At 41.2% G+C, this 14,097-nt stretch overlaps 1 protein-coding gene and 1 long non-coding RNA gene across 2 annotated transcripts; one reads left to right on the top strand and one right to left on the bottom strand.

Annotated features, from left to right (window-relative positions):
- Positions 1-653: 653 nt before the first annotated feature.
- LOC117461843 (chromodomain-helicase-DNA-binding protein 8-like) lies at positions 654-12,979 on the top strand. The gene is made up of 8 exons (XM_034103809.2): positions 654-671; positions 7,623-7,692; positions 7,774-7,885; positions 8,073-8,171; positions 8,655-8,766; positions 9,939-10,089; positions 10,227-10,381; positions 12,729-12,979. Exons 5-7 carry the CDS (start codon positions 8,756-8,758, stop codon positions 10,326-10,328), a joined length of 264 nt encoding a protein of 87 aa, XP_033959700.1. The 5' UTR covers positions 654-671; positions 7,623-7,692; positions 7,774-7,885; positions 8,073-8,171; positions 8,655-8,755; the 3' UTR covers positions 10,329-10,381; positions 12,729-12,979.
- Positions 3,466-5,837, bottom strand: LOC139435615 (uncharacterized). Its single transcript, XR_011644842.1, has 3 exons — positions 5,329-5,837; positions 4,692-4,712; positions 3,466-4,288 (listed from the first exon to the last, which is right to left on the bottom strand). It is a non-coding gene; the product is annotated as an uncharacterized lncRNA (long non-coding RNA).
- Positions 12,980-14,097: the final 1,118 nt, after the last annotated feature.

Raw genomic sequence — 14,097 nt, 5'->3', positions numbered from 1 at the left:
CGTTTTTTTGCAGTAAGAAAACTCCAATATGATTTTGATAGAGTAAATAAAGTTTATATAAAGTATTTTTATTATGTTTGCAATTTTAAACATGAAATAGTGACTCACTTTGTACAAATGTTTGATCAAGAATGGTTATGAATATTTACAAATCATATCAGTTAAATAGTGAAATCTTTGATTTTCTTATCTCTCATGTTGTGGACCAAAGCGCTCCACTAGAAGTAGCAAGGATTCTGCACACCACTTCCACACTTTGAAATCCAACTGGAACGGCCAGCAGAGACGTGCACACATAGACTCTAGGCAGTGCTTGGGCACCTGCCCGTTTTGCCCTCTGGACAGCAATGTGCCCTTTTGAAAGTTCGTTTTTTACAGTTTTTTTTTTTTTTTTTACAGTGTACTGTATGTGGCGCATGGTAACATCGATCAATTCTGGATTAAAAGCTTCTAATATATACAGCAATGCCCCAAATGCGCGTTGTAATGTTGTCAGACATCCCCACACGTGCCCCGCGGCACTCCCGTACGTGCCCTGGCTGCAGCCAGACTCTATTGCCTCCCTTCCCTGCTCTCAACGTGAACGCGCAGCGCTCAGAGTCAGTCAGCAGACAGGCCACGGCGGGTGTGTGGTGCAGCAGCACGATTAAAAGTGCCCTAGTGACGACCAAGTAAGTAACCACCAGGTAACAAATACAACGAGTGTATTGTTTAGTCCCCTAAATCAGATGCCAAACTAAACTATAACTTCACTTCTTTTCTTGCATCCATCCATTTAGTCTCGTTGTGCACTTTTTGAAAATAGCAGATCTACACACTCACAATGCGTCATTATGCTAGGGCTGAAGTGATTAAATGTATGTTTTGTAATAATCTTAATCACAATCTACATAGTAACTAACTAAAGTTTTCAAATAATTGTAGTGGAGTAAAAGTAAATGTATTGAAAATGGGAAATACTCAAGTGAAGTAAAAATGCCTCAGAAAGTACAATATAAGTAGTAGCAACCTTATAGGTTTACATTAATGCTGCTGTTAAATGTTTCTCGGAGATTAACCCTTAATTATCATGCACAACAGAGCAGTACATTGATTTAGCTCATTTGCGTTTACCACTTGTAGAATAATGCCAAGAAGAGACAGGATAAGAAAAGAAAAACAAAGAGAGCTACAAGAAGCCCGGGGAAGCAGCTCTCTGCTCTCCTGGGTAAAGCAGCCTGAGCCTACCAGCAAGGAAGATGAGGATGCAGATGTGCCTGATGAACCCTTACCCATCATCAATGATGAAGATGAAGAAGAAAGGCCAGAGTCAATACCAGAGTCATGTTAAGGGACACACTGTCTGCCTAGAGCCCTTTCCTGCTCAGATTTGAACTGTGATAATAATAGTAATAATAATAATAATAATAATAATAATAAATAATAATAATATAATTTTATTGAGAGGCCCACAATTTATTTTAACCACACTAAGTGCTTTGGTGATACTAAATCAGACATGAAGCTACTTGCCAAATGACAAAAAAACAACAACTAGTGGTAGGGTGTTGCATTTTGGCCATGACAGTTAAAGTCTGGTGAGTCTTAATGTTGTCATGCATTGCATTGCCTTACCCAAATAATTGAAATAAACATCATATTCTATATTGTTTGTATTCTAGGCAGCTACAGCAGGCTCAGGGAAGCAGCCCCCTGCTGTCCTGCAATAGTCCATCTAAGATGAGGGAGACAAATCCATAGAAAATATCTCTGAGCCAGACACAGATGAAGCAGACATGTCAGAGTCCAGAGCAGCACCATGTTCAGAAACAGTGCTCTCTGATGATGACCAAAATGAGGGAGAGATGGAAGGAGTAACCAAAAACCGAAAAGAAACTAACAAAATCCGCCATTATCCGGCACATTTTCGTGCACAATTCCGGTGCACGCTTCGCGCGCGGGCGACCGCCACGACGACTAACCCTAACCCTGGGTGATGTGTACCCAACTGAATATAGACGATGTCCTCTGCGGCGGTGCTTGATCAGCTCCGGGACCACGGCTCAAACTAAACTCTGCGCTTCATTTACCAATGCTTTTTTGTTTATTTCTGCTGTAATATGTGTTACAATAATGGAGTTAGCTGTTTAACTATTATACATCAACCTGAGCTTATCCTCCCACTTTATGGCTGTTTAAAGTAATGTGAGTACCGCAGTTAACTGTTCCGAAACGGAAACTCTACCCGTTCTTGTGGGGCAGGGAGGGGAGGGCGCCTTATTAACTCATGATGTGATGATGGTCAGGTATCCAACGACGATGGCTGTCTTACATGGCTGATGCACGATGTCATTGTCCATCAGCCCAACCATAACTAGAGTAAAGTTTAGCCAGCCCTGCATCATCTTCTGGTTGTTTTTGTGTTTTTAAGTGGTTGGATTCAATAAAAGAGCTGAACGCCCAAAAAATATGGTGGACACAAGAAAGACATGTTGCTGGATTCTTAAGGTAACCACTTCTCTTGGTTGGTTATGAAGAAGGAGCATATCAATATATAAATATACACAAATATTTGTTTTGAAATTCAGTTCTGTTTTTAACCTGGTTCTTGAAAAAATATGTCCATAGCTACCGCAAGAATTGCTGCAGAGCATTCTTTTGGAGGTAGTTCTTGATGCTGGAGACATGGCATATTTGACGCGTTCTCTGGTTTGTTGGAAAGTAAGAAATACCGTCAGCCAGGACGCTTTCCGGAAAAAGGCACACTTTTTGTGGATATTGAGTAAGAAATATTGTATTTTACAAATTCAATTTCAATAAGCTTGCTAAATTAAACCTTAGGCTTATTGTTTTATACTTTCTTATTACAGGTGTGGACACAAATTGGTTTCACCATTCCGAGTCCTATCGCGAGGAAATGTCCACCATGTTTTGCATTTCGTCTTGTCAGTTTTGCAGAACGCAATTCAAAGATTGTTCAGGTTGGCATGCAATGACATAGATAAAGAAGTTCTGTATTTCTGCTTCAGATGCTTTCAGTGCTTACATAGATTGTTAGATAGATTATATTTCCTCAAAAATGTATCAGTGCACGTCACTCACAGTTAGCTTTAGACAATTAAGTGCTGTCACCATTTGTTTTTTTCAAAGTAACCTAAATTACAGATGGCTGCCACCTGTAATTGATTAGATCTAGAGAGAGTGAAAGTCCAGATTTTACTGAAGAAAAAGGAAATCATTTTGTATTCTCAAATTTAGCTGAAAAATAATAATTGCAGCTTCTTGCAATTTGGATATTGCACTTTCAACTTAAAAATACCAGGATGTCCCACTACATCATGTAAGCAGGAATATATGTGTAAAATGTACTTTTGACTCACATTAATATATTAAAGCAGCTTCCAAACAGACAATTATCAGTAGTTCAATCAGGAGAGACGTGATGTATGGAATACATATTTATTATCGGTCACATTATATAAATGAAACATAATGATGACAGTTTATAACAAGTGAATGAAATGGTGTTTTGGCGATTAGGCCCAGGTTTTGTAGGATATCAATCGGGAAGGGAAGAACCGTTTCCGATGAACCCCCCTGGGTCTAGACACTGTTGGTGGTGATAAGTGGTTAGGTCCGGTTGGAAGGGAGAAGGTTAAGCTTGGTCCTGAGTTCAATCAATCGATCAATCAATGTTTATTCATATAATAATAATCCTTATATTTATTATAGCGCTTTATCAATGACTCTCAAAGCGCTTTACAAATACACATTACACATACAGATCATACATGTAATGGTCATGTACTGTGGACAATACCCACAGGAGCAAATTCGGGTGAAGTGTCTTGCCCAAGGACACAACGGCCTGACGCAGTGGGGCGGGAGCGGGTTTCGAACTGGAGTTCCCCAACGCCCCTTTGATCTGATAATCAAACGCACATACCACAATGCGCCACAATATCACGAATGTTACGTTTGTCTCAGTGGTTTTCACAGTGTGTACAGAATATCAGTATGACAATACGACACCCTCTGTCCTTAGACCCTCACATCGTACAAGGAAAAACTTCCGAAGAAAACCCAGTTTAAGGGAAAAATGGGAGAAACCTCAGGGAGAGCAACAGAGGAGGGATCCCTCTCCCAGGACGGACAGATGTGAAATAGATGCCGTGTGTAAATTGAAAAGATAATACATTTGCAACATAGGCAGTCCAAATGTTTGGAAATGCATGTGTGTGCATGCATGGAGTTGAAAGCAGGAGGCGAAGGGGTGGAGGAGGGTTGCGCGTTGACACCTGGAAGACAGCTGATAGGAAAGGGGAGAGCATATATAGAGGGATTAACAGGTGCGATAATTAGGCTTGTAAATGGAGGGGCGTGATAGGTTAGCTGAGGAGTGGCGCTCCCTGTCATTTAGATGCAGGGAGCAAGTATTGCCATGACGAGCAATACGGAGTGTTAGGTCTTCCTGTCTGAACTTGCGCTAAGCTTCATTTCAATCAGGAGAGACGTGATGTATGGAATACATATTTATTATCGGTCACATTATATAAATGAAACATAATGATGACAGTTTATAACAAGTGAATGAAATGGTGTTTTGGCGATTAGGCCCAGGTTTTGTAGGATATCAATCGGGAAGGGAAGAACCGTTTCCGATGAACCCCCAAAAGAATGAAGTATGAAGTACTGAATGTGAAGAATCTTACCTTGTGGGATGCAGTGGAAATCTATGGATGGAAAGGAGAGGTTAATACATGTGAGAATTTAAACGACTGATGCCTCCTGGGCATCCTTCCTGGACATACAGGGCTTCCCGGACGTGCGGGGCGCCCGGAACGTGCAGGGCTTCCCGAACGTGCGGGGCAACCTGACTTTAGCAGGGACACATTATACGGACCGGAGGTTTACGACCCGGACGTACGGGGCATCCCGGACATACAGGGCATCCTGGACGTACAGGGCATCCCGGACGTATGGGGCATCCTGGACATACAGGGCATCCTGGACGTACAGGGCGTCCCGGACATACGGGGCATCCTGGACATACAGGGCATCCTGGACATACAGGGCATCCCGGACGTACGGGGCATCCCGGGCGAACGGGGCTACCCGGGCGAACGGGGCTACCCGGACGCACCAGGCTACCCGGACGCACCAGGCGACCCGACCTGCGGGGCGCCAAGGAACGTGCAGGGCTTCCCGAACGTGCGGGGCACATTTATACAGACCCGAAGGTTTTACAGCCTGGACATACAGGTTTAGATATGCAGAAATAAACATGAGCCGCGGGGCGACATACGTGCTGACATGCTAAGAACCACCACCAGTTATATGCATACGTACCAATTTGTTAAGGTTGGAGAGACCTTTGGATAGCCAGCACAGCATTGAGGTCAAGGTGAATGTAGGATGAGAAAGCGGAGGAGGACCACCGTCCGAGTTGTTGCAGGGATGAGGATGAGACGCCTTGATTAGCAGCGGAAGTAGCTGCGCCTATTCTAAAGGAGTGCCCCGTGTATAGAAGGGGTGATAACCCGGATTGAATGAGGACTTGTTTTAAATAGACATTGAACTGTCGTTGAGTTAAAGGAAAATTCCCTGAGATAAGGAATAATGGTGAGAGAGGATTAGAGGTAGGTCTAAGCTGTAGGAATTTGATCATGGCCGCATTTGGAGTGTTTAAGGCAGAGGTTCCGGAACGTCTTGTGGGCTTACTGCGGTGATCTATTGATGAAATGAGAGATTAACATGTGGATTAAACAATCGGCCGGAATCACTGCCGGGCTTACTGTACATCATAAGATGCTGACCCAAAGGTCGACGGCCGGAATCAGCGGCGGAATTACGAGAACACTACCACTAAACAACGGCCGGAATCGCTGCCGGGCTTACTGTTCGCTGCCGGGCTTACTGTACATCATAAGATGCTTGACCCGAGAGCCGACGGCCGGAATCAGTGCCGGGCTTACGTACTACCACTAAACAACGGCCGGAATCGCTGCCGGGCTTACTGTACATCATAAGATGCTGACCCGGAAGTCGACGGCCGGAATCAGCGCCGGGCTTACGTGAACACTACCACTAAACATTGCCGACACGATGGTCGATGACCTGCGATGCAGGGTTAAACGTGCACAGATGAACACTACCACTAAAATGCATAAATACCAGGGAAGAGAGATCTTGGATGGCCGTCTGGTTGTTGTAGGGATGAGGAATAATTACCTTGATTGCGGCAGAGTTGCTGCACCTATCCTGGACGAAGCCCTGAAATGCTATTAAGACACCACCACCAGTTATATGCATGTTTACCATAGGTAAACTGAAGGGATCTTGGATTGCCGGCACGAGTCGAGGTCCGGGGGAAGAGGGAGATGTAGACAATGTAATGCAGCTGTTAGCTTGAGTACAATGATACATGAATGTTATACCCTGGCTTATCGTAAGCCATGTGAGCATGAAACCAATATAAATGAGTGCAATATGCGCAGCATAAAATGATGTATGCTTAGGTAAATACTGACTGGATAGAGGCTATGGAATATGGAATGCCATTTAAGCCAATATTAAATAAATAAATAAATATATACATAAATAATGGCTTATTTCATGTGACTTCTATTTCATGATCAGACATTTCCATTCGTTATATGCAAATGAACGGGGCGTGGTTAGCTCACAGGTCCAGAGACCCAGACCAAAGCAACAGCACCACACTGACTACTCGAGAAGAGGAAGAAAATGGAGGAGAAGGACTATAAGGCAAACTACTAAATGAAAATAACAACATGGAAGACGTCGGTGGGCTCCAAGACTTAACTGGTTCTTATCTGGTCTTCTCTGGTCTTATCTGGTCCGCCCAATGCTGCTCTTCTGAGAGCAACCGCTCTGACCGCTCTCTCTAGTCTCTACTGGGAAACAGCTAAAAGTCCTTCTGGAGGAAAGCAACGCTACACAATTACACCCAGTCTGAGAGTAAAATATGTCTCGAAGGTTCGTTTTGCTTTCTTACAACGTTAAGTTAATGTTAACGTAACCTTACGTTTGCTAGGAGGCTATCGTTACGAGCTAGCTGTCTTAGCTAACAACAGTTAGCAGCTAACGTTTTCTGCAGTTTGTGTTGCCCCTGAAAAACGTGATGTAGTTATTTAAGGGTATGTTAAATTAACGTTATTTTACAAGTTGAGAGAGTTAAGTTGTGTTTAAAATCGTCAATGTAATGCACGTTAGAGGTTTTGTGTTGGACATGAAGTTAGCTAACGTTAGCTAACTCCACCAGGTTAGCATGTTAAGCTGTACTTTCTGTCGCAGCTAGCTTAATACAAAGAGGGGTTTTGTGCTTCATTGCAAACTTTTCTTTGTTAATCTACCTGAAACTGTAGGGACAGTTTGTTTCTACTCAACTATACAGACCTTTGTTGAGGAGATGCAAAACATACTGTACATGAGTTGGGTCCAACATATACCTTGAGTAATGTTACTTTGCTGCTAAAAATGAAACATCATTATCTGATGAGGACATCACCAAAGTGTGTGAGCCTGTCAGGGGATTTGATCTGTTCTCTGCATGTCCTAAACACTGCTCTGGTATTACTTATCTTGTAACATGTAAGTCTCCCGCTCTTGTCATCTTTCAGGCTTTGCATTTGAACTCCTATGACTGGTTGCGGACTTGAAGGGAACGCCTTCCTGACATCCAGGAAAAAGGTGAGATTATAATACATTTGAATTCCAAAAGCAAGTTATTGTTTTTAACTTTTTAAATATGATTGTTTTGGGGCATTTCAGTTTTATTGGACAGGCAGTAGAGATCTACTGGAAACAGTGGAGAGGGAGGAGATGATATGCAGCATACGGCCAGCTGGATGGTTGCTGCTCCGTGTGGAACGTGTCCTATCAGGTAAAGCACTTTGGTACCCAGTTATTTATGGTGTTGAGTTTCAATTGAGCTTTTGGAATGTAATTTCCAACTGTGCATTGTAAAGACTGAAAAAACAGCCTCAGGTTAAAGCTTGACATGATTTGGTCTTTTACTTAAGAAGGTGTTTGTCCTCCTGTGTTGTCTTATTTCCTTATCTTTCTTTCAGGTGTAACATCTACCAATGGTTGTACATGACAGAGACCTCCTCCGCCTCTTTGCTGTCTTACTAGTCAATCCTTCTGATCAGGTCCTTTCCTAAATAGTGGTAAGTTTTACAGTTCAGTGTACGTTAATTTAGTAACTTAATGCTTTACCGCTGTTGAATAAATCCTATATTGCTAGTGATTTTATTAAAACTACGATTTGTAAACTTTTTGATCCCAATTACAATAATCTTTTTGTTATAATTGTAAAACATATCTTAACATCCATCAGCAATCAATACAACAAATCATCCAACACTAAATAGAAGAAATCTGGACCTATTTCTTTTGATACAGCAGCATGTTTTGGGACTGCTCATTGATGTCATCAAGAGCCATTGAGTCTACCTTTTGTAGTCGGCCTCTCAGAATGTTTATCATTTATTTGTATTTTAACATTCCTATAATAATTCGTTTTTTTATTGTTTTGTTGTGAGAATCACTTTGCAATTATTGTGTAAGTGCTATATAAATAGTTATACTAATATTATTGTTGTTACTATTATTAATAATGTCTTCTTTGTTTTCTTTATTCATCGCTGCAGAAAGGATCATGCCCGCCCACATCAAACACCTGATCAAGAGCTTGTGAACCTCACTGCTGCAGACACCTGTGTGATATTCCACTCTGACTGGAACCCTCAAAATGACCTGCAGGTACAATATATATATATATATATATATATATATATATTAGGGCTGTCAAACGATTACAATTTTTAATCAGATTAATCACAGCTTAAAAATTAATTAATCATGATTAATCACCATTCGAACTATGTCCAAAATATGCCATTTATGTATGTATATTGTTGTGGGAATGGAAAGATAAATGAAAGCAGGCGGATGTATCAATTTAACATACAGTATCTATGTTTATTATAACATTTTTCTGCATGTCAAAATGAAAGACAACCCACACACCTATCAATCATCAAACCGTGGGGTCTTAATTCATTACGTGTTGATTTCTATCAACGGGGGAGTACTTCAGGAAAGTCGACAGAGGGGGGGGGTAGTTTTGGCACAGTTCCGTTGTACAGACCGACGTTAACAGCAGCCCTGTCTGTGCACACGGAGACCGACTCTGTCGTCCAGTGATCTAACCGCCTTCTGGAAAAGCTTCACAAGTACGTCGGTACGCAAATGCGCTTTGTGACACAAGTTTGCGCATTTCAGAGTACATAACCTGCGTACCAGTTATGTGCACCCCTGTACCAGAGCCATATTATTACTATTATATGGCTCTGCCCTGTACTACAGCAAGAGTATTCTCCGTCGGGACTTCCTGCAACAACACCACGCCGTTATCAAAGATGTTCTATTGAGAATACGATCACTACGTGACAAAAGTTTTCAAAACCGTGGCTACTGAAATCAATCTTACTAACTACTGTCTGTGCAATTTACTCCGGCAGTTGGCAGACTTTATTTTGCTTACTTTAACATCATTTTTCATGGTGGGGCTAAGCCATTTCTTGGTTATGGGTGTAGCCTACCCCAGCCATACCCTGGCGCTGCCACTGGTGGCACGTATGGGGCGGGCCATTCTGCACATGCGTTAAATGCGTTAAATATTTTAACGCAATTAATTCCAAAAATTAATTACCGCCGTTAACGCGATAATTTTGACAGCACTAATATATATATATCTGCTCTGTCCGTCCTAAAGATAGTTCAATAGGGCTACAACAACAACAACAGTCTTTCCGTTTATTCCCTCGGTTCTTTAACTGTATATTTTCCCATTTAATGCTTAAAAACGTTGAACAGCAGCTGCACATGATGCTCTTTTGACCCCTCTTTTCATTTTTTATTTCAAGCTCAAGCTCGGTTCGTCATCGTTTTGGCCAGTCTAAGGCGGTGAAGGTGTACCGTCTGATCACTAGAAACTATGAGAGGGAAATGCTGGATAAAGCTAGTCTGAAGCTCGGGCTGGACCGTGCCGTCCTGCAGAGCATGAGTGGCAACAACAACGGGGTGAGAAAAATAAAATCTGTCATATTTCTAGATGCCAAGTCATGTTTGGGTCAGTCGCTGTTGCAGTACGCTAAGTTTATTTTCAAAAAGAGTTTTCTAAATCCACTTGTGTAAATGTCTCTCTGCGTCGCCTTTAGCCGGTCCAGCAGTTCTCCAAGAAGGAGATCGAGGACCTGCTGAGGAAAGGAGCCTACGCCGCCATCATGGACGAGAACGACGAAGGCAATCGCTTCTGCTAGGAGGACATCAACCAGATCCTGCAGCGAAGAGCCACCATCAACACCATCACCAGGTATGTTCTTAGCAGTAGTGTTAATTTCGTTGACTAAAACTATGACGAAATATGTTCGTCAACGACCTTTTTTTCCATGACGAAAACGAGACGATGACGAGACGGCACCGACGGCAGTAAACAATAACTGTAACGAAATCATCATGCAATATCGTTGACGAAAAGTGACAAGACGAAAATGTAGTTTACTAAATAAAAACTATGCCAAAATCTCTCTTTACTTTCGTTGACGAAAAATGAGGAGACGAAATATTATCAAAGATAACGTTACATCTCTGATAGTTAGTTTTTTTCCCAGCAGTTCCATTTCCGGTGCTGCGGCACTGGCAGGGCAGCAGCTGTGTGTGTCTGTGCTGCGCGCGGCGGTACATTTGAATTACACCGGGCAGCGGCACATTGTTAACGTGAAAGACTCGGGTCTAACTCATGGTCTATCTAACCTTATTTAACAGAAAATAAAATGGCAACAACAGGGCTTGGGAGCAGTGGTCGCACTCACGTTAACCGAATACCCCCCCGTCAGCGCGAGTGATTGATAAATTGTGCACTCGACGGATAATAATGGATTATGACGGAAATGTTACAATCCTGTCCAACAAAATGACTGACAACGAAAAAGTCTAAAGCCACCACTGCTTGGGAGAAAGAAACAATGTGATATTTGGGCCCATTTTCGTTACAATGAGGCAGAGAAAAAAAGCGAATGCATTGTTTTATCAGAAGGGAAGCAATGTGGCCAAAACACAGCTGGTAAAAACACCACAAACCTGACCAGATACTCTCTGCAAAGCTGCTTAATCATTCAACCTGTGTTTTTCATCAAATAAGGACAAGATATTATCCTATTTATATATACTAAAATGACAAATTATTGGTTTTGGCTAGACTAGTTTGACTGAAATGTTCTATATAATCTGATGACTAAAAAAGACTCAACAGTTTTCATTGACAAAAAGTAGACTAAAATAATTAGTTTTCTTTGACTAAAATAAGACTAAAATGCTCAGACTTTTAGTCGACTAAATCTTGACTAAAATGTTTACTGTTTTAGTCGACTGAAATAAGACTAAAATGCTCAGACCTTTAGTCGACTAAAACTTGACTAAATAAAAACAGGATGAAGGTGACTAAATATGACTAAAACTAAAAAGAAAATTTAACACAGGACTAAGACTAAAACTAAATAAAAAAATAGCTGACGAAATTAACACTACTTAGCAGCACTAGCCACTTGCGCTTTGTGAGACACCAAGTACTTGGTTATTTGAAATGTAATATTGATGATGTAATAATTAAAACTAGGGATGGGTACCGAGCCTTGGTATTAAATGGGACCCGGGGCTGAATTATGAAAGACCGTGGTACCGTTAACGTCCAACGTTATCGATCTTTTTATCGGTGCTGGAGACATTTAAAAAATAGATATCATATGTATTATATCTACATAAACATTATATCGCAGTCTTACTGTTGCCAACTCCGTTTCTAATATGCAATAAGACTACAAAGTGCGTCTATGATTTATTTTCGATATTTCCAATCCAGACGAGAGATCTCTCTCCCCTGTCGGTGTGCGAGGGGGTGGGGCAGTTTACACACACAACCTGCTACATGCATGCAACACACACACACGCACGCAAACACATGGCGGAGAGAACTAAGCACCCCTTAAGCCCCGCCCCCCCCGAGCACACACTCTCGGCTCACTAGAATGAATGGAGAGAGAGAATAAATCTAGATTCGGCTTTCAGTGCATTTTACAGCTTTAAGGACTTAATGATTCTAGGGCTATACAATAGTTCATACTGGGAAGTTTATTTAGTTTCAAAAAAATTATCCACCGATTTACAGACGTCTCTTTCCCGATGTTAGTCAATGGGAAAAAGTATTTCTGGGCCGGTCGATGTCACAGACTGATAAGGAAATTGTAGTACCGCCGTTTGGACACAACGAATATTTTCCTCAGAGTCCGGCGCACTTCCTGGGGGCTTTGTCTTGAGGTGGAAAATGCTCGTTGCCAATAGTGCAAAAAGAGTTTAGCATGTGAGGGTGGTAACACGAGCTATTTGTCTAAACATTTAGCAAAAGTGCACCACATCCAGACGGAGGAATGCACCGGACTGTCTTTCTAGTAGCTCTGTAGCTCCATGCACGAGTAACGTTTCCACGTCAGGTGTTCTGTATGCTAGCAGCAACACACAAAGTTAACTCCATGATACAAACATGGGTTAATGATTAGAGGTAACCGAGTTATTTATTTTGTTAAAGTTTCAGCTATTCTGTTTGCAGTTCTATCATCACATTATTGAATACGATTTGTTAAAACATTGTTGTTTCTTATTTTCAGTTTGCTTCAAACTGTGGCTGTACGAGAAAGACGTGGAGGACCAAGAGATGCTGGCCAGATTGGCAAAGACCGGAAGATACATAATAGAGAAGATAATGGGAATTAACAAGAAAAAGAAAAACATTTTTTATAATTTCTTTGTTGCTGTTTACATTTTGAATTATATTTGTTATTTTTAAATCAAATGCATCTATTTTAAATCTGTGTATCTACCGTCCAATTGTTTTTCTTTATTAAACACGTAAACGGAAGAGCGTTTGAGTGGCCTTTTTGCTGTTTGCTTTTTACCTTACTAAATGGTCTAATGGTCAGTGCAACGGGGGGCGGGGCGAAACTCACGGAAGTGATTTCAAAACAAAAGCGGTGATAATATTATAAACAAAGGGAAACAAGGTGAATTTATCGATCACAACGAAAACGGCCAAGACACATATTGAGCCCAGAAAATGGATGTTATTAAGGGCTGTAAATATAATAAGCCTATGTCTAAAATGGACAACATTGTTAGGAGATTTAAACTATACAGCGATTTTGCACTGCGGTCAACTCCGCCGTCTCTCGCGTCTTTTTTCTTTCAAATCAGCTGCTCTTCATTCCTGCTATATTTGACCAGTGATACAAATATGTTTTACCACAAGTTTTTAAGGAAACTGGCACTGTTGGACTCGGTACTATTTTGACTTCTACCAGAAATAAAATGAAGTAACCTACTTTTGCTGTGTAGCTACTTTGTGAGTAGTCCTCTGTCAGAGTCCCCTCCTTAGTAGGCTACATAATGCATGTTTTTCTGCTATCTTTGATGAATGATAAAAATATGATTTTACCATTAGTTCTTAATTAAATTGATACTGTTTGACTTTGTATTATTTAGCCTGCTACTTACAATACATTGAAGTACTTTTACTGTGTATTGTTTGAGGAATACTCTGTCAAAGTCCCCTGCTGAGAACAAAATCTGGGCACTTCTGCTAAGTTTGATGAGGGAATTATTTTGTGTTGCCATTAGTTCTTCGTGAGATAATTGATCCTGTTGGACTCAGTACGACTGAAACTACCCCCACAAGTACTATGAAGTACTTACTGTGTACTTTTCCAACAATCCTCTGTCAATGTCCCCTCCTGAGAACAAGAATGCATGTTTCTCTGCTATTTTGAATAAACGTTAAAAAAAACTTTCTTCATGAGACTGATATTGTTGGACAGAGTATTTTAAGAGGATGGTAGACTTGATACCAGCAATACTGTCCAACAATCTCAGTCTCATGAAGAAAGTTTTTTTTAACGTTTATTCAAAATAGCAGAGAAACATGCATTCTTGTTTTCAGGAGGGGACATTGACAGAGGATTGTTGGAAAAGTACACAGTAAGT

The sequence above is a fragment of the Pseudochaenichthys georgianus genome, chromosome 17 (assembly GCF_902827115.2).
Source record: "Pseudochaenichthys georgianus chromosome 17, fPseGeo1.2, whole genome shotgun sequence".
Lineage (NCBI taxonomy): Eukaryota > Metazoa > Chordata > Actinopteri > Perciformes > Channichthyidae > Pseudochaenichthys > Pseudochaenichthys georgianus.
This window is presented reverse-complemented; position numbering and strand designations above follow the sequence as displayed.

Bases quoted from the DNA above. Each gene is read 5' to 3' on its own strand.
- LOC117461843 (XM_034103809.2), top strand. The intron at 10,090-10,226 runs GTGAGAAAAATA...CGTCGCCTTTAG, and splicing joins TGAGTGGCAACAACAACGGG to CCGGTCCAGCAGTTCTCCAA.